The sequence below is a fragment of the Melanostigma gelatinosum genome, assembly GCF_949748355.1.
Source record: "Melanostigma gelatinosum genome assembly, chromosome: 4".
NCBI lineage: Eukaryota > Metazoa > Chordata > Actinopteri > Perciformes > Zoarcidae > Melanostigma > Melanostigma gelatinosum.
Genome location: NC_136637.1, coordinates 13,830,760 through 13,851,373, shown reverse-complemented (window position 1 = coordinate 13,851,373; position 20,614 = coordinate 13,830,760). Strand labels below are relative to the sequence as shown.

The 20,614-nt window shown below is 42.6% G+C and overlaps 1 protein-coding gene across 1 annotated transcript in view; it reads left to right on the top strand.

Annotated features, from left to right (window-relative positions):
- ror1 (receptor tyrosine kinase-like orphan receptor 1) overlaps window positions 1-20,614 on the top strand; it is a gene marked incomplete at its 5' end in the record, with an annotated part of 112,094 nt that overhangs the window by 66,402 nt on the left and 25,078 nt on the right. Inside the window, 3 exons of the mRNA XM_079266695.1 lie at window positions 8,499-8,561; window positions 13,587-13,877; window positions 14,124-14,157. Coding sequence (XP_079122821.1) covers window positions 8,499-8,561; window positions 13,587-13,877; window positions 14,124-14,157 — 388 coding nt within the window. The remainder of the gene's footprint in view (window positions 1-8,498; window positions 8,562-13,586; window positions 13,878-14,123; window positions 14,158-20,614) is intronic.

Genomic DNA, 20,614 nt, shown 5'->3' with positions numbered 1-20,614 from the left:
GACGGAATTCATGTCGCCACACACAGACAGACTGACTTTGGCTTTAGGTCTTAAATCTTACATTTCACACCAGACCCGATGACACAAAGATACCTCAACACGCACGTTATGTCAACGTTAAATGTGTTCCTTATATTCCTATATTCCTTTCTGCACAACACACTGAAGTAGCACATCCACTGCAGTAAAGTGACACACTTACATGCAGGTGTGACGACTCTATTCACATTCCACCGAGACAGATAAACAGACAGACAGCTACCTCTGCAGATCACGGTCACGGTCTCGGGGCTCGGTCTGTCTGCTTGGAGGCGATCGGGTTTTACAGAAAGCTGAGCGCTTCCACACATACACGCACTACTGGACCTGTCGGGTGAAAACTGATGAGCTGCACAGTAGGCGGTAACATTCTTGTGCACATTTCTCACTCGTCTGCTTACATCGCTAGTAACAGGAGCCGAAGGGGAGCCTCACCCAAAATGGGCAAACGAGGCCTTACATCAGTGTGGTTTCCATTGCAGAGTCTCAGAGGGACAGCGGGGGCTTGTGCATCCGCCTGTTGGACCTCAGAGGCCACATGTAGTTCTGTAGGGCCAAACGGGGCAAGGCAGTGCTTCTGCAGAGCCATACGCACAGCATGAAATTACTCCACGAGCGCAGTTTCTCAGTTTCTGCAGTTTTTGTCATGATGAAACCGGCAAATGTGTAAGATGGACTGTAGCTTAATATAAACTGAGATTCATAACACGTTGCATGCCTTTCCCCTGCGATGTAGATGTGTGAAATTGCCTTCACTGTACAGAAATCCAAACAAACCCAACAGACTTAAGTTCTTTCCCAAGCTCCAGCCCGCTGTGCCAAGTTTACATGCCGTGTGTTTGCATGGGTTTCCTTGGCACTCTCAGGTTTCCTCCCATATTTCATAGACATGCAAGTACAGTAGTCTGGTGGACTAAAATGTGCCCATGAGTGGATCTGACCATCAACACACTAGCAGTTATCGAGGTCAGCTAAACCTAGTCTAGAAATTACTATCGCACTAGGAATATCTCCTGTTTTTCTGAAAGCTGTAAATCTGAATGTAGGGCAAATGTATGCACATAAAATGACCAAACTAATGTTCAATTATTTGAGCTTTTTCTCGATATTTTCCTCTCCATCAGACAAAACTACACAAAAGATAAAATAAGAGCTCCAGCAATTCATTTTGATTTAGTTTTTAATCACAATTTGCCTTTACTTTTAAAATACAATCACTTGATCATGATATGCTTGTCCTGAAATTTCATAGAAATTCAATGAGCGATAGTACTGACTTATGCCAGGCGTGGTGTTTTTTTTGAGATCCTACGGTACAAAGGTTACATTTTACTGTGACCTACGCCAGTGGTCCCCAACCCCCGGGCCGCGGACCGGTACCGGGTCGCGGGTCATTTGGTACCGGGCCGCACAGAAAGAATAAATTACTTTTTTTCATTTCATTGATTATCAGAGTCGGAAAGATATTTTATTTTGAAAAATGACCGGATTCTCTCCCAATTACATGCGCCTGTCTCTCTTGACACATGTCAACACGCTTGTCACGAGCGTTACTTCCCAACCACAAAAGACCCACGAACTGCGAAGGAATGGATCCGCGACCCATTTGTGAACAAACCAGGTGAATTGAGCTTATCCGTGCCAGAGGGAGATCAGCTGCTGGAGCTTGAAAAGGACGGCGGCCTTAAAAGTATGTTTGGGACAACAACTCTGCCGGTGTTAAATGTTAAATTACCAAGTACAAGTGGGAGTTTTGCTGGACAGAGTTCGAATCCAGGTTGTTGCGATCTTTCCATAAATGTATTTTCTTCCATGTATTTCTTCATACGTGGCTGTGATGCAGTGCTCACTCATACAATCATAATCCCTGCAATTGATATGAGATGTGTCTTTTAGATCTCCAGCAATATGTTTGTGAAAGTGTGACGAAACAGGCGACAGAGGCAGAAAACCGCTGCAGCTGTTAAGCGAACACAACACGCTCACAGAAGGAAAACCAGTAGGTCCAGAAACCAGTAGGGACGTAACACCGGTCCGTGGAAATATTTTATAACATGAAACCGGTCCGTGACGCAAAAAAGGTTGGGGACCCCTGACCTACGCTACCCAGTTCGGCTGTGTGAGAGAGAGAAGCTACTCTAGGGTTTCAGTGCACATAGTGGGAGCCCCCTCCCCTCGGTTTATGTTGCGTGTGGTTAGACAGAGTGGTGGTGGGGACTGGGAGATGACGTTCAACTACTGGGTTAGATTAAAGCTATAAGAACAATAACATCCCCATCCTCTCTATGTTAATATTCATTTTGCATCAGAGTTCAGTCCGCTGCAGACCAGCATCTTAAGAGGTTGTAAGGATTCAGTGTCCGTCTTAAGGACGTCACCGTGCCGTCCACTCAGCCGTGCTCACCACCATGGACTGAGGAATGCTGGGTAGTGACAGTTATCCGTGTGAGCCTGACGCTGTGAGATCATTTTCAGCGAAGTGACAAGCTGCTGTTTAAAGGAACCTGCTCAGCACTTGTTGGTCTGTGTCAGCTTTATTCTTGGTGTGCTCGAGTTTCCTCTGAAGTGGCTCTGCAGCAGTTTAAAACCTCCTAAAGCGGTCGGGAGTTCAGATTTAATGTTCGATAGGTTTATGCTACGATTTATCTACATTTCATTCCAAACCTGTGTGTAGTGTACAAATCTTTAAAAATAAAGACAGAAAAAAAAGACGATTTTTACAAGGCTAAGACTGGAGAACTCTTTTTACATGTTCCCTCAAAATGCTAGTGTCTCTGAACGCCGAAAGTATGTACCAGCCAGCTTGATCTCTGTGCTCCATAGTGTGTAATAACTATTTCAAACGTTTTACGTTTTACCCAAAGAGCCAGAGTTCCCTCCAACATTTATTGAGAATGTTGTGGTCAAGCCAAACTATAATTCCAAATGCTATGCAGCTTTCCAAAACTATGTGATTTTTTGGAGGGGATGCAATACTTTTTTTCATGATGGAGCAAATGTCTTTTGCAACTTGAGTGCTTTCTTAGTCTTGTTGTCTATTGTTCTGATCCAAAAAGGCCCTTGTCACGTAGCCTCCTGTCATCTATCCTGCTCACATCTCTCCCCCGCTCAGCCCAGCTCCTGCCTCTCTCTCACTTACTCACTCTCACTCACACTCACACTCACACTCACACACACACACACACACACACACACACACACACACACACTGTGTACTGTGGTCTTATAAGGTTACAGAGCAGAACATTCTGAGGCGGTGTGTGTGTGTGGTTCCTGTGTTCTTTGGTCCATGATGTCCTCAGGTGAACACTGAACTGGGCCTGCTTTTATTCCTCTATATGCTCCAGTTGAGCCAAGCTGGATGTGTATGTGTGTGTGCTATACAAGCACACACACATACATGCACTCCCTTTTTACTATTTAGTTCACTCTATTATCATTGAAATCTCAATGTAGTGCTCAACTATAGGGAATATAGAGTTTCTGACACAACTATGCTTCTTCTAGCTATAATGTCTTGTCCCCTCTGTCATTCTTTAAAGGATCATTTTAGGTTATTTCAACTCTAGTTAATTACAGTTTTGGTGGTAGTACCAAGTTGGGAACACATGGCTATCCTTAAAAAGAAGTCAAACACAAGAAATCAGACACATTGGAAATAATTGGAAGAGAAAATAAAGGCGGCAGCAAAGCTAATTCACAAACTATCAACAGTATGTTGTACATCCACCAAAGTTTACAGAATTACCAGTTTTTTATCTACTTTACTTGGTGTAGTAGTGTAGGCTCAAAATTTAGTTACGGGTGCCTGTGACAGTTTATTTTTTAGATTGTAACATAACAAATCGTCTAAGTTGCTTTCTTGCCCCAGCAGACTTTGTTTTAGTGCCCGTTGCCAGATCTCAGCAGTTACTTTGGCAAGTACAATGCTATTGAATTTAGAAATGACCAAAAATAGAACCTATTAATGAATAAAGTCTTGCAGGTTTTACCTAACTGGGACCACTAGGATTACAGTATCCTCCTTTCCTGTGGCTGGCCATCGGTCCCGTGACTCTGTGATGCCCATTATGACCAGTATAACAGTTTTCTTTTTTTTTACCTCTGACAAAATGAATAAACTCTCCAGCCAACACAGGCCTGGTAGGACAGAAGCCCACTTCACAAATAGCTGATTTTATGAGCGCCTTCACTCTGAGTTTATTATGAATGTAAAAGAGTTTTCTTTTTTCTGCACTCTCACATTTTCCAAGGCTTCTTTCCTTCATTTGTCTTCAAGTCCTCTTCTCTCCTTTGCCTCACTTTTCTTCTCTCCCTTACTCTCTTTTCCTCTTGGCTTGAAAGAATAATAATTTTCTCAAATCCTGTAACGTTCCGCTCCTTTTCAAATCTTGAGCCTAATTGTGCTAATAATTTATTAAGGCAGCTTGAGCCCTACATGGTGCTTAGTGTGGTTCTTGATGCATGCAACAGTGGGACATTAGCTGCTTATCTCACTCTTCTGATTGTCTGTAACTGCGTAGTTGGGGATACAAAAAGAGTAGATGTTCACTTGAAGACGTACTTGAAGTACTTCCTTTTGGGAAGCACACAGGAGGGAAGTGAGATGAGACAGCGGTTAGGGGAAAATCTAAGCAAAATAAGGAGGATTAGGAGGAATAATTTTGAGTAGAATGACATGAATTAAAAAAATGAATAAAGAGACAGAGAGTAAGGACACAAGAAGAAGAAAAGAAACTTGCTGGATGGAAATAGATATCGGATGAAGACATATTGGATAAGGAAATGATTATCGTTCCTGATTTTCCTCATCTACGCATATCTATCTTTCACCTCTTTGAAACAGAAATATCACATGACTATGCTGTGAAAATGGTGGGCTTGCTGTTCTTCCAGATAACCCCAGAGTCGGGTCAGTTTTCCAGCTAATAGGGTTAGAATAGGACCATGGGAGAGGCCTTAATTACTGAGCGAGAGAGCTCATCCATCAGTCTCACTCACCACACCAACCACCCTGGCTCCAAACGCAGCCCCCCAGACCATGTAACAGCATATTAGTTGCTATGCATAACTACTGAAATTGAACATTTCTGATTTGGTTCAGCTTCACCCTCTGAGGCTCCCTCGTTCTTACTTTCTCCTTTACTTTACTTCAGGCCTCTCACTCATTTCCATTCCCATTAGTTTGGAGTTCCACACTAATTCATACGCTGCTGTCACAGTAGGGTCACACCAAATTCTCAGAGCTTTATAGGGGTGAAGCTTTTGTCCCTGCGTGATTTTTATCATCATAAGCCAAATACAGCTGGATGAGGATCAGAGGCTGCTCTCATGGAACTTTCTGTGTCGAGATTTGATGTCTGGGCTTCTCAAAGGAACCTTCATGTTCACCATTTACTGTATGTTTTGCCACTAGAATAACATAATTGAGTGGCAGACAGCTGCAAATGAATGCAGAGGTTCCAAAACGTTCAGTTGTATGAAATATGCAATGCCAAGAGGAGAAAGTGATACTATAATACAGGTTGTCAAACATCCAGAATATCCATCCAACACACCACTACTGACATGCTATGGAAATATGCGCACGGCATGATCCAGGTTATATTGCTTTTCTTTGGAAATGACTGTAAATGTGGGGTTTTAACAGTTGAGATAATCGTCGTTTTAATAAAAACCAATGGGCAGAGATGGTATCAGGGCACTAATAGATCTGGGAAGCTAACGTTTTGCAGCTGAAATGATTTGAAATGGTAGACAAGCAGCTAAAAGGTAGCTTGGCTGTTTGCTGAAGAGACGGCACGAAACGGACCTCGACCAATGCTGATAAATTCTCTGAGAAATGTGATGAAATTTTTGTCTGTTCCATTTCAAATCGAGCCGTATTACTGTTGCAGAAATAATTCACATTACTATTTCCTGATCTGTCAACTCAATAGTTAAGTTTTGGTCAAGTTTAGGCAACTGAACTGCTTGGGTAAGGTTAGGGAAAGGTTGTGATGATGGTTAAAACGTGACCAATGTTGACTGATTGGAGAAAAAGAAAAGCTAACTCTGTGTCAAGTCAAAGTCAGACTCTTTGTCAAACACTTTATACAAGTATCAGTTAGTATTTAATCTCAAACCCAATGAAATTCACAGGCAGTTTCTTCCTTTTTTCTACTATTATTTGAACCTTTGATCATGTTTGATTCATACTGGCAGATATAATACACCCCTCCAGTTAACATACGGGAGAACATCAGAATCAGGATCGTGATCCAATCAGGGGCCAGAACTGCAAGATCTAACCTTGCACAGGCTCTGCGAAGGTGCCTATTTTTAGGCCCTCATTAACAAATTGGCCTTACACAATTGCTTCCCTCTGTTACTGAGAAACATTAGAAAGCTAATCTCAAAATGACTCTGTAGTTCATCCCAGATATTCCAGATGATTGTCTCAATGAAAGAGAACTAACAGATGTGACCTAAATAGTGGAGCAATAAAGTGGAGGAGAGAGAAACTGGAGAAAACTGAGGGAATGACCTCTCGTCTAGTTAGACAATCATCTTATCTGGAAAGGTAATATAAATGAAAATCACATGACACTGAAAAAAAACAAACATTTTCTTAGAGTAGACCAACCTGAAATTATAATAAAAAACTTTAAAAATTCTTCCCTTAAAGTATGCTGAATCCATACTGTTTTATAAACTTCCTCATGGTACTCGCTTCCCTCCTCCTCCCCTCCTTACCGTGTCCAGCCCCTCTATTGGACTCTCACCTGGCTGCACTTGGCTAGCTTTGTGTTCATGAATCCAGTGAGCTGTAACGTCCCTTCTCGTCTGTCCTTTGTGAACCACAGAGCGCTGTGTGTCTTTAAGCCCATCAGCCCAGAACACAGCGAGAATTTTGACCCACCTCGGGGCCAAGACTCGCCATAATGTAAAGTAATAGTCATCTTCGGAGCCTCCAGGAACAAACCAGTCGTTTTTTGGTCTCGTAACGCAACTCACAAGGATATGAAACAACATAGCTGGCAGAGATTATTAGTTATTACTTTTAAAAAAAACAGACAATGAACACACACCTATCTTCAGTGTAGATCAACCCTCCAGTGTTGCTACATATCTGTAACAATCTCGAGCCTCATAAAGCTGCCCGCCTGCTGTTGTGAGCCTGTTGCCGAGCTCTCAAACTCCCTCGCTAACAGGTGAAGAGGACCAAAGAGCTGCTCATTAACACAGCTCATTTCACAAGCACCACCACATAGTCATTACCATCCAGACACAGCACGTGTGAAACAACACATTATCACCCAATTAGCATGACCCGGGTTGGGCGCCTGGCCCCTTTTTGACTGCAGACTTTCTCCCCGATTGTCACCCTGCATGCCACACACGTAACAATTATGTGTTTAGGTTGAACATTCACAAATCATCTGTTTTATTGGGTTCTTTTTACATGTGTTGCTGAAACATATGCAAGTGCAGTATGTGTAGGGAAGCATGTGTTTGCAGCTACATTTGAGTGTGTACAGTTGAGTCGGTGCACATGCTTGCATTTAAGCATGTGTTTTGAGCCGTTTGCTCAATCGCCATGTTAAACTATCCCAGCCTGCACCAAGCTAAACACACACACACACACACACACACACACACACTGTCAGCCTGGAAAGCAGAACTCATTGTTACTGTGGGTCCAAAGAATCAGCAAAGATGAAACAGTTTGAGGTCCCATCCAAGTCGGTCCTGCATTTTTAAGTCCTGCAGGCTTTTTCATTTGACAGGAATCACCTTGTGACCCGTGGCAGAGCACACTGAAGCCCATTTTCTGTCCCGTCTCTCCTGTAATGACGAGCAGAGGCCTGCTCTGTCGTCGGCTGGTAATAACGCAGCATTAGGTCCACATGGCTCGCTGATAGGCTCCCTGTTATACATTCAAACCTTTGATCTACACCAGCGAGTGCACAATGCCATCACCTGATTTAATGGTGAACTCTTAAAGCGGTGTGTGTTTTTGTCTGTAGGCGGTGGTTTGCATTGAGATGTGGCTTCATCTTTGCAATTGTTTTTATTTCATAAATAATATAATTTCAGCCGGATGTTTACTAGTTATTTGACTTTGTTTAACTTAAATGAAAGAGTATAGCCGGCTCTTGTTGTTTAACATTTCGGTGCATCCCATTGGTACAGAAGGTCTTGGCGAGAGCAGTATGTCTGTTGTGCTGGTGTCAGAGGATATTTGCATTCGCATGTTGAACCATTCTCAACTTCCCCACTTAGCACCACTGGGGCGACTTTTGATTATTTGAGCAGCGGTAGCTGGTGGCAGCATGATTTTTACGGTTCAGCTCGTCACATTTCCAGTGTACATTTGTGAAGGGTGATCCATCTAGAGAAATAGTAATTGAGAGTGGTGGTGGAGCCCAACAGCCAGAAACATGCTAATAGTCTCCCACCATTTCCTCTGTTTGCAGGGTCTGAGTTTCCCCAAGACCCCAGTGTGATAGCTACAACTTCATGGAACAGCTCTAGTAATGGTAAAGGCACACATAAACACACACACACACACACACACACACAAGGCAGGGCACATTCCTAACAAACGTCTTTCCAGCAAAACTGTAAGAGCTGTGAACACATCTGTTACAAGCAATACATGATATATTCCCAGTGCAATTAACACATGGTGCGTTGAACTGTGACCTCAACATGTGTTGTCACATTGGTGTCAAATTAAACATCCTCTGTGAATGGTCATCTTCAGCAACCCAGACGGCACTCATTGTCCCAGCGTAGGCCACTAGAGAGGATAACTGATGGAACAAAGTACACATTGATCTAATCAACATGTGAGAATATAGCCACAGGTGCACTGCCTGTCCCTAATTTCCACTGACCTACTTTTAGTTCTGTCTTCAGCTAAATCTACCATTGGAACTTGTCACAAAATGTGCTGCTGCTCTTACACTTATGACTAGGCATCCCCATCCCCCATTTGTTGGGATATACAGGAAGTATGATGTGTGTTCATGTAAAGTAGAAGCCCAGAGGTGTTTGTGCTGCAGAAAGAATTATAATGGAGCTGTGATCTCAGAATTTTCACGAGCCACTTGTAGTTTGGTAGCTAGTTAGTTATATAGGAAGATAACATCCCCATTCTTAATCCTACCTACAAAGCTTTGATTGGTCGACTGTTTCTCCAGCCGAGGAAAACAGCCATAAAAGATAACCAGACCTCGACACTCGATGGGGTTACTGTATCGTGAGTATTAAGATTGCAGCGGAAAAAGCAGCAGCAGCAGCAACATTCTCTTATTGCATCTTCATAACTTTCCGTTCATGTGGTTTGGGGTTTGCTGCTGACCTTACTTGACATTCTGATAGAATGTCCCCACCGCTTAATGAAGTAAATATGTGAGGATGCACACATCCGACGCTTTGAAGGAACACAGGGTGCGTTGTGTAGCCATAATGCACACATAAACACATCGTCATGATAACAATCTTCATCTGTGTGCGTGCAAGAGAGAGCTGCAATGTGCTCAAGATCTCCAGGAGTTTCACAGTCCAACAATAGCTTTTACGTTTGACAAGCTGATAGAAAACTAATTTGTCAGCAGATTAGATTCACTCCACCTGGTCCAAAACCCCAAGAAAACTGCCCGTGGGATGCAATGAAAATGGCCGCTTGGTTCGCCCACATAGACTTTGTCAGCTTATTCCTTCCAGTCCTTGATCAATAAGGATTCCTGCCAGTATGATAAGATTATTTATTTTGTTTATTTATTTTGACAGAGGAAGCATTGAAAACTGCTGTTCTCCTCTCAGCACTGTGGGAACAACTGAGTCAGATCCATAAAATGATCTGCCCAGAGTTATCAGTCAAATCTCCCCCCCCCCCCCCCCCTCTCAGTTTTCCCCGGGCTTGGAAAACCGACATCTGCCTATTCTCCCACAAAGATACCCCGACTTGGAAGATCCTCAACAAGAGACTTTATTGAACTTGACCTTTTTATTTTTCTCTCTCTCATTTCGTCTCGTTTGTTTAATTCATCTCCTGCAAAGGCGAGTCTCCCACAACATCCGTCCCACAGCTGATTCTGTGTACACAAAAACAGACATTGTTAAACACACGGGCAAGGACGAACACAGTAGTTTCTGGACATGAGTTAGCAGTTTAGTCAAGCAAATGATTATAGTGACCAATCAAGGATGTTTAAAAAGTCATAAATACAATGAGGAGGGGTTCCAAACAAATCATAGAAAGAGCTTCATTTTTCCACAACATGATAAAAACCTACAAAGGCTGCATGTGTGTGTTCATAGTAGTGTATCTCTGTGTGTGTCAATTTGAGCCCAGCCCCATGACTAACATCTGTTTCTTATCTGATGGATGGATGGTGATTGCGCCACCTGTTTTGTCTGCAGGCGGGGAATGGTTTTGATTGACCAAGCAGACAGCATTCAGGTAGCGTGGCTCTATCAGTATGCATCAGTAGCAGGAAGCTGTCGTCCTGAAAGAGGCTCATTATTGAGCTGAAATCGGGGGTGATGACAGTTTACTGAACTCATTTTCCCTGGAGCGTTCTGTCATTTTCCCTTCTCTTCCTTTGTTTCATTTTATCCGTTTTGCTTCCTTTACTTCCTTTCCTCGCCCTCCTTCTCTGTTGGAGAGTGACCCAACTTTAATGAAATTCACCTTCAGCCACTGCTGGCAATGCTACAGCCCCATCTCCTCAGTGTATCTACTCGCTATGTTTAGTTAGCTGTGCAGCCACTCGGGTTTCTGTGACTGTGTCTTGCTGAGAGCATGCCTGCCTCGCACAGCTTTCCTCTCGGGTATGTGATTGAATATAGACATACTGTAGACTCGAATACAGAAATACAATGTGGCTGTTGAGATGAAAGGGTATTGTATAACATGTCTAATTCGGAACATGTACAGTTTGTGTGCGTTGCGGTTGTGTGGGTGTGCGTGTGTTTACGTTTGTGTGCCTGCGTGTGAGTGTTTGATTGTACAAAACCACTGCGAGCAAATGCACGCTGATGACAGGGCACCATTTAGTCGCCTGCCACATTAAAGGGACAGTCCGCAGCAAAGGTTTGAGCTTCACAGTGCTCCTGTTGCCAAATACCACAACACTCACCACGAGACAATTACATACAAAGCAGCTTTGTTACACGGACATTGGCAGGACGTCTTTCTGCTCTTCACCACTCTTCTCATCATCTCCTCTTGCCTCTGCTTTTCCTTTCTTCTGCTTCATCGTCAGTTATTGCAACAGCGAATGAAGTGTCCGGGCACACGGCTCCGAACACCATTTTCTTTTTCGCCAACTCAACTAAAGAGACGGTGATGAAGTCGCTCAGTTTATGTGACCTCCCCGCCTTTGGCAAAACATGTCTTAAAAGAGTGGGTCTGTTGTCATTTAATATATTATTATTATTATTATTATTATTTTGTTTTTTATATCGTCAGAGTCAACAAGCACATTATATTGGTGAGGTGTTGCATCAGCATATAGGCGAGATTTGGTCCGCTACACTCCCAAACACACACACACACACACACACACACACACACACACACACACACACACACATGGTATGATGCAAAACAAGCTAGCATACTAATACAAAGACTCACTTATTAAATAATACAGAGAGAGATGATAGTCATAGATTGATATCAAATTTTAGCCCTTCACATTTCGAACCATGTGGCATTAGAGAAAGCTGAACCCACCCACACAACAGTAAATAGACACATTATACCAAGAGTATAGTCATCAAATCCTAATACAGGTTGCAAAACTACTCAAAATGGTTTGAGAAAATTCACAAACCTATTCGATTTATGAAACCCCTTCAGAAACCAGTCAGATGTCTAAAAACAACACAACGGATTCAGTTGAATGAGAAAATATTGTTTCTTAAAGAAACTGGCCAAATGCTTGATACAGGGAGAACACAGCGATGTCTTCCATCTCAGTACTTGTACGGTTACCTCATGACGTTTAAAGTGATTACAAATCTTAACACAATCAGACGAGACAGAATCGATTGAAACTCGTACACACTGTACATTTTATTCTAGCTGTTGCATTCCTTTCTGTCAGAGCATGCTTCTTATTTTAAACCACATCAGAGTTTGGCCCGGCTCTCATTTAGCTACAGTACAACTCATGACATGTAGTTATCAGATTGTGCCATGATAATCCATTTACAAGGTTAGTTAAAGAAAACGGAGGACACGGGGGTCTGTGTCAGTGCATTCCATGTTTTTTAGTGTGTGTTTCGAAGTGAGACACTTGTGTGAGTGGATAGGAGAGAGACGGGGAAGAGTAAAGGGAGAGAATGGTCCTGAATATTGTCCTGGTGTTCAGTTTTATTAGCAACTTCAAACCTCCTGTTGGTAGGTTTGTTCTGACTGCAGCGCTGTAATGTGGACAGGCAGGGCGGTACAAATAAGGGAGACTGTTGTGTGCAGCATGTCGAGAAAAGAGGACAGAAACAAAGTGGGTGAGAAGGGAGGAGAGTAGTGGTGGTGGTACGTCGATGGTGGGAGTCTCCTCCATATTGTCACACACTTGTTAGTACCACATTGCTGTGGTAAGTCTGGAAGGAGGACAACGTGAGTGTGTGTTGAGGCTTGAGTACACACACACACACACACAGAGGCTGTATGCCAAGACAAATGTGCCCACTTCTCTTTTTCAGATACACGTCGTAGGCACTCACTTTACAGACCTCATGACAAGATGTTAGCTGCGGGCGTCAGATGAGCTGCACATCCAACCTAGGATGGTTGAACTACGTTTGAACCGCCGTCTACACCTTCCCTACGGCAATATTAAGGAGGCTGTATCCGGCAATTTCTGTAACTTTCCAAAAACGGGCAATCAGACATTCACACAAACTGCACGTTGTGACTGACCAGCTGAGTGGAAACGAGAAAGCACGCAGTCTCTATTTTTTCATTCTTTATACTCTTTTACAAATGAGTGCAACACACTTTTGCCTCGCCAGATTTAGTACTGCTAAGGGATCACCTCAAACTAAATGAAACTTTGACCGTAACTGTCGTAACTTTGAGGTAACTGTCTTGCAGATACACTGAATGTCTCAGGACCTTTCGGATAGTAAGGGTTTAAATGTGTGGGCGTCCTTGCATATGTAAGTGTGTGTCTCTTTTTTTTGCTCCTCAGCCTCTCACACAAAAGTTTGTCTGACGAGTATTTACGATTCCCCTGTATGTGTTTTTCCTCCTTGTTTGTTTTGGCCAGTTTGCGTAACCAAGGGCATTTCTGCATACCTAAGATGGGGTTTTGAGGTTGAAGGAACTTTCCAGACATTTACGCAAATGTTTCTTCTGCAGATTAAACTCTTAGGTGGCCCTCAAAATTGTTTTTTTCCCGACCACCTTGAGGAAAAACGTGGTCCTGGGAGATCACACAAATGTGTAATACAATGTTTTACGTCTCCTTTTGTCTTTTTCTCTCTGCCAATCATCTCCCTTGTACTCATTCCTTTCATCTCTCCCACGCCTCTATGTCTTCCAGGGCCATCCTTCATACATCTCGAAGCTCCCATGAACAACATCACCACCTCTCTGGGCCTCACCGCCGAGCTTTTTTGCCGCGTGTCCGGCAACCCGCCGCCTACTGTGCGCTGGCTGAAGAACGACGCCCCGGTGGTGCAAGAGCCACGACGGATCTCGTACCGATCCATGGCTTACGGATCACGCCTCCGCATCCGCAACCTGGACACTACGGACACGGGCTACTTCCAGTGCGTGGCCAGCAACACCCAGGGTACTGTGTCCACGACAGGCGTGCTCTTTGTCAAATTCGGTAAGAGGAATTAGATTGGTCGTATCTGCCAAGCATTTTAAAACTTTCTGGCATGTAGATGTTACAATAAAGTGTCTTCATGTGACAAAGACATCTTTTCCTGCTAGAGATCTGGCTCCTTTTAGTAACACCCGTCTCCACTGATTCTTGCCTGTTGCTGGCAGCTTGTGCAGAGAAAATCTGGGAGTAATATTGTTTATCCTGTTGTAAAAAAAAAAAAAAAAATCCCCTCGTCTTCTTTTCCAGATCCACTCCCTACACTTCTGGCAGGAAGGCCAACGTAAGTTTATTTTCCTCTATCCATTCTTCTCTCAGTCAGTCCATACGTGCTGTGCTTCCCAGAATGTAATGCAGAGGACCGGCTCACAAATGTGTTTTGTGTCACATGTGGATCGCAAATGGTGGCAGCGACACATTTCACAAATCATTGTAACTTTCAGGTCGATTTGTGAGGCCTATGGAGCTCCTGAGGGCTCATGCATGTTTTTGTTTTGACTCCTGATACATGTGACCCTGGATAACACAAAGGTAGAAAAAGAGATAAACTCCTTTAGATTTGTTATCTCTACTGATAGTCATATGTGGGCCTGTTTCAGATGTGTCTATAATAGAAACGCATATGATTATAGAGAATACAAAGGTCATGACTTGATCGATCAGTGAACGTTAGGTAAATGGATTAAAGAGCGCATAACAACATTCACACTGTGTGTTGACATTTTGTCTGCTGATACAACTGCTTTTAAATGCTTTTACTTCTCATAGTAATGCATTGCCTGTTTGCGTAGAGACACCCTAAAAAGTACTCTGCAGCATATTCATTGAGTACTCACTCACAAGATAACAAGGCTTGATCTCTAATTTTCCATTTTATTGGTACAGTGTGGTTAAATTAATATTTAATGAGTCTTGAAATCCCAACTGTCTGATGCGCTACGTTGTTGTTCCTGCTCAACCCTCACAGCTCACATGGTTCACATTTGAACATGGACTGTGTACACTCAGCCGGGACTGTGGATCTTGTGGGGCGGGAACTATATAGTATCTATAACACACTGATCCTCTTAGTATTGGAGAATTTGGGTTATTGTACTTTTAGCCAACTCTAAACCGAAAACGGGGCGTAACTCAAAATGATTACAAATTCAAAACCTGTGCTATTCATTTAATATCAAGGCAATAATGAGACGTTCACATAATGACGTTATTATAATTGAGAGTGAATGTCCTGTCTACTAGCAAGGTAAGTTCATGAACTGAAGTCTTGTATTTCGAGTCTTCAGGAAGTACCCATGAATACATCGCACGAAAACATTTTCATGTTCTTGGTAAGAGCAGTACTGCTGCCCAAATCAAAAGGCTGGCGAGCTTCCTTTGCTTTGTGTTGACGTCGTGTTGTGGGATATCACTCAGAAAGAACTTTCTCGGTTTGAGCGTTTCTGGCAGGATCAAAGGAGTCGAGCTGAACCCCAGTGACGTTATGGCAAGGCTCGTTGCCATGTCCCATGCAGCGTTCTGTGAATCAAAACTGCTGGCACATGGTGGATATCAGACGCTTACTAAATCAGTCCACACACTTTGAGCATGTTGGAGTGCTCCGTTTCAAACATCTGTTCCGACCATTCTTTTGTTTACATGTTTTTTTATTTCCCCCTGTGCAACTAAATTGCAGCTTGTTTCACAGATGAGACAGTTGACTCACGCAGGAATCACAATGGAATTATGTCAAGGGAGGAACCAATCAAGTGGAAAAATCAAACAAGCTGGCCTAAAAGAAAACACATTGGAAATAAACGAGGAAGCAGAAATAAACGTTGATTATAAAAGCGAAGGGTGTGAACACAAATATGTAAGTTTGTTTGAGGAGCTTCGTTCCTCGTTGTCAGGATTGCTTTAATCCAAGCATCTGAAAGATTGAAACTCATCGAGGTACGGCTTTAACACAGCAAACACTAAATTACACTTTGCAAGTTGGAATGAGTTCGCTGTTTTGTGAAGGAAAGTGTTGGAGTAAACCGAAGACCAGCATGTAGGGTCTAGGGTCTCATTACAGTCATTACAGACGTCACCTAAACGGACAGGGGCCTCCTTTGACAGCGGCGGAGCTGCTGCTGTGGGTGGTGGTGGGCTGGTCGTCACTGCTGCTCATCATTAGTGCGGCGGCCAACTTATTAGCTGTAAAGTAGGCTGGCAGGCCGTCAAGGAGACAGGGTCACCTAATGATGACATGTGATGACCTGCAACCGCTTACCTCATACCGCAGCTGTTCAAACGTCAAAAGCGTCTGCTGCTTGACTCAAAGTTTTCGGAGACATCTGGTCCACAAGCTGGTCAGTTTAAGTGAAATACACGCTGGAGTATTTATGTACGTCCCACTTTCTCCCATCTATTCGGCAGAGAGCCTCACAGAGAGCTCAGTGACTTCCGTTTTCTTGGGAGAAATTAGCCACAAATATTACTCACAAATGTTGGGGGGGAATTTCTTGCCACCCACCTTGTTGAACTTGAACATAACATGAACTTCATGTCCTCAGTGTTGTCTTTGCTTCGGCCTGTGCTCTGATTTCCATTAATTCTATGCTGGACTTAAGTATGTACTTAAGTATGTACTTTTTTGAGAGAAGTCGCAGGCAAACAGAGAGCTGACAGCCTGGAGGTTTAAACTACGATTACAGCAGCTTGTGTCCAATGTGGCTGCTTAAGAGCAGAAAACTACAGCGGAGCAGATCGGCTATACAGACAGGTGGATGAGGACAGGCGGATGAGGACAGGCGGATGAGGACAGGCGGATGAGGACAGGCGGATGAGGACAGGAGAGTTTAAAACTTAAACCTTTCTTCCAGCACGGCCAGTTTTAGATTTTCAAGTTTTCCCCCAGAGCTGTTAAATCACATCCATTTCAAGTCTCCTGTCATTCATGGAAGGTTTATAAGTAAAATCTCACGTCCATGAAGGTAAGTCCCAGTTTTCATTGTAAGTTAAGATGAAAGTCTTTCAGGTCTCTGGATGCTGACTATTAAAATGACAGTTTTCTTTTCAAAGCATTTATTAATAATGTCCTTTTTAATCTTTTAGTCGTGATAATTAAATGTGTAGTTAGTGGCTATACATACGTCTGTTGCTGTCTTTTTATTTCAAAACTTGAAAACAAAAACACTAATTTCAAGTCTGAATGAAAGGAGTAGTTTGACATTTTGCGAACTATGCTTATTCATGTGCTTGCAGAGAGTTATATGAGAAGATTGATATGATGAATATGTAAATCGGTAGCTGGAGCAGCTTAGCTCAGAATAAAAACGGAAAGAAAACCCTAGCCTGGCTCCGTCCATAGCTAGCTCAATCTTCATCCCATCTTCTTTTAAAGTTCACATTTTAACAAGTCATACCTCATTTGTTTGATCCACACAAAAACCGAAGTGTAAAAATTACACTTTGTGGTTTCATGAGGGGTTAGAGCTATTCCTTGTGCAGTCTCACAGCAGCCCAAGTCGTGTCTTGACTTCTCATTTGTATGACTTAAGTCTGACTCCAGTCCAAGTATAGCGTCTCGCATCTACAACTCTAAATCACTTCAGTCAATTTCTAATCCTAAAATGCATCAGTATGCCACCAGTTATCTCCAAATAGAGAGAGTTCAGTGCATCTCCTCTACGCTGTGCCCATGCTCTCCCTCTTTATTCTCCTCCCTCCATATTTCCCCTTCCTCTCCTCCCCTCCCCTCTCTGGAGATGTTTTAATAGAGCCAGCATAAACATAGGGTGAGGGGAAAAAGTCTTGCCTGCCAAAATTAGACCCCCAACTTTCTCCGTTTCTCTCTCTCTCTCTCTCTCTCTCTCTCTCTCTCTCTCTCGCTCTCTCTCTCTCTGTCTCTGTACGCTGCCACACTTCCTTCATTTGCAGAAAAAAAAGAAAAGATGGAGACGGCAGGAGAGTGAAGGGAGTGAAAGAAAAACAGTGTTAGCAGGCTAGGGGGAGGATGGTACCATTAACACTCGGGGGGTTGCATGTTGTTCTTTGATTCCGGGTTCTGCGGGTTCGATGGCGTTCAGGTGTGAAGGCAAAAGAAAAGGAGATTTAAAAACAATTAAGAACATTCATTGCATTAAAATATTTTTAAAAAAAACAGTGTAAGAAATAAAATACAGTAGTAAAATGCAGAAATGCAGGAAATTGATGAATATATTAATTGAATGTGGTTCAATTAAAGGCAGCAGCAAACAGAAAGGTCTTCAATCTTGATTTAAATGAGCTGAGGGTCTCAGCAGACCTGCAGCTTTCTGGGACTTTGTTCCAGATATGTGGAGCAGAAAAACTGAACGCTGCTTCTCCATGTTTAGTTCTGACTCTGGGAACAGAAAGTAGACCGGTCCCAGACGACCTGAGGGGTCGGGATGGTTCATAAGGTAGCAGCAGATCAGAGATGTATTTTGGCCCTAAACCATTCAGTGCTTTGTAAACCAACAGCAGGATTTTAAAGTCAATTCTTTGTTGGACAGGAAGCCAGTGCAAAGACATCAGAACTGGAGTGATGTGATCCACCCTCCTGGTCTTAGTGAGGACTCGAGCTGCAGCGTTCTGAATCAGCTGCAGCTTTCTGACGGACTTTTTACAGAGACCTGTAAACACACCGTTACAGTAGTCCAGTCTGCTGAAGATAAATGCGTGGACAAGTTTTTCCAAATCCTGTTGAGACATAAGTCCTCTAATCCTTGATATATTCTTCAGGTGATAGTAGGCTGATTTTGTAATTGTCTTGATATGGCTGTTCAGGTTGAGGTCTGAATCCATAACTACACCTAGATTTCTGGCTTGGTTTGTGGGTTTTAACATCAGTGATTGAAGCTGAGCGGTGATTTTCAATTGTTCGTCCTTGGTACCAAAAACAATTACTTCTGTTTTATCTTTGTTTAATTGAAGAAAATTGTTGCCCAAAATGTTGCCCCTAATTCAAGGAATGTTCCCCATAAAACACAATCAAAATTGCGTGATTGTGTAAATACCTCCAAATTTTAAATTTCAGATGAAAAATAGTACATGTTCTACCCTGTGGTGAACTTACAGGAGCATTTAACAGTTACCTTCAGGAGTTGGTGGAGACCAGAAGCACACACACACACACACACACACACACACACACACACACACACACACACACACACACAGGGAGAGTGAAAATGAGCAACATTAACTTAAAAGGTGATTTTATATAATTGTTGTGTTTATAGCTTGTTTCCGCTTAAACATATCTTATTGTACATTTTATTTCCAAAATACAGCTGATTTTGCATTTGTAAAAATGTTGACTGACTGGATACATACGTATTTTAATCAGACAGCAGGGATAAACGGACTTTATGCAACGCTGCTGCTGATCTCAGTCTCAGACTGTTTGAAAAGATTAATACCGCTACACCCTGGCTGTCAAGGCTGTTTAAATTCCTCAAAACTTTCCCCACCACTTTTCTCTCAGCACTGGCAAAAAAAAAGCAATTACAAAAATAGCTGCTTTAATTTCTTTCTTTTTTTTGCACTTTTCCCTCCACCGAGCCCCCCGCTCTCTCCTCCGGTCACTCCGAACTGGAGAATAAAGAGGACATGTTTAACAAGGAACAGATTCTCTCTGTGCAGTATTTTCTGGCTTGTTTTCATTTACCTCATCGTATCCCCCCTACCCACCACCTTTCTTATATTGCCCATTTGACAGTATTTTGGTGGAAGATGCGCTCCACTGTTCTTCTCTAAATTATTCTCTTTTGAACATGAAAATAACTTATTTGAACGATATTTTACTCCCATATGAATCAGACCGTTTATTGCCAAGCAAGTTTTCACCTGCAAGGAATTTGTCGTGGCAGAAGGTGCATAACATTCAACAATAAACAATCACATTTAACTGTCAAAATAACATAAACTATCAAATAACATTTAACTATCAAAAACAGTCAGCACAGTGCAGGAAATAGAAACATACAGTAAGATATGGAATATAGGATGTGGAATAAAGTGCACACAAAAACAGATAACAGGACCGTAAACCAAGTGAAGTGTATGAAATGTTAAAAGTGACGAGTGTGTTTAAATAGAGAGACAGTGAGGAGTGTGTTTGTCGATTCAAACCACTGCTGACAGTAAATCCAGCAATCGCACATGTATGAAAGAGCTGGTTTGTTAATGCTTATGTCTATGGCCATCTGCAATACAGTGAGACCTTTATTTGCTTTTTGTAAGCTTTGCAATTAATATGTCAGTTTAGATCTTGTTTGGATGTAATTTGACGATTCAGAGTGATTACTCTAATCAGGCGTGTTTAACTATAATACAGTGTAAACACACATACACTAATACACATTTTCCTGTGACGTGTGTGTGTGTGTGTGTGTATATAGCCTGTGTATCTGTGAGTGTGTGTATCTGTGTGGCTGTGTGTCAGCTCTGTAATTAGCCAGTTGTCAGCATATTGGATTCAATTGACCTCAGAGCTGACGTGACGGGGACCGTGAGGCCCGTACTGCCATCAGCCCGCCGGCAATCCAAATATACAGTGGAAGCATCAAAGAGTTTCAAAAAGCAAAGGGGTAATTTGACTTTGTACCGACAGGACTGTAGCGTGCGTGTCTTACCGACAGCGTTGCATGGGTCGATTGACAAATTAGTTTTAGGAAGTTGTTTGTGTAATGTGTAATGACTTGAAGATGTCACACTATGTTGATCTTGAAGCTTGCTCCGGCTTGTTCAAA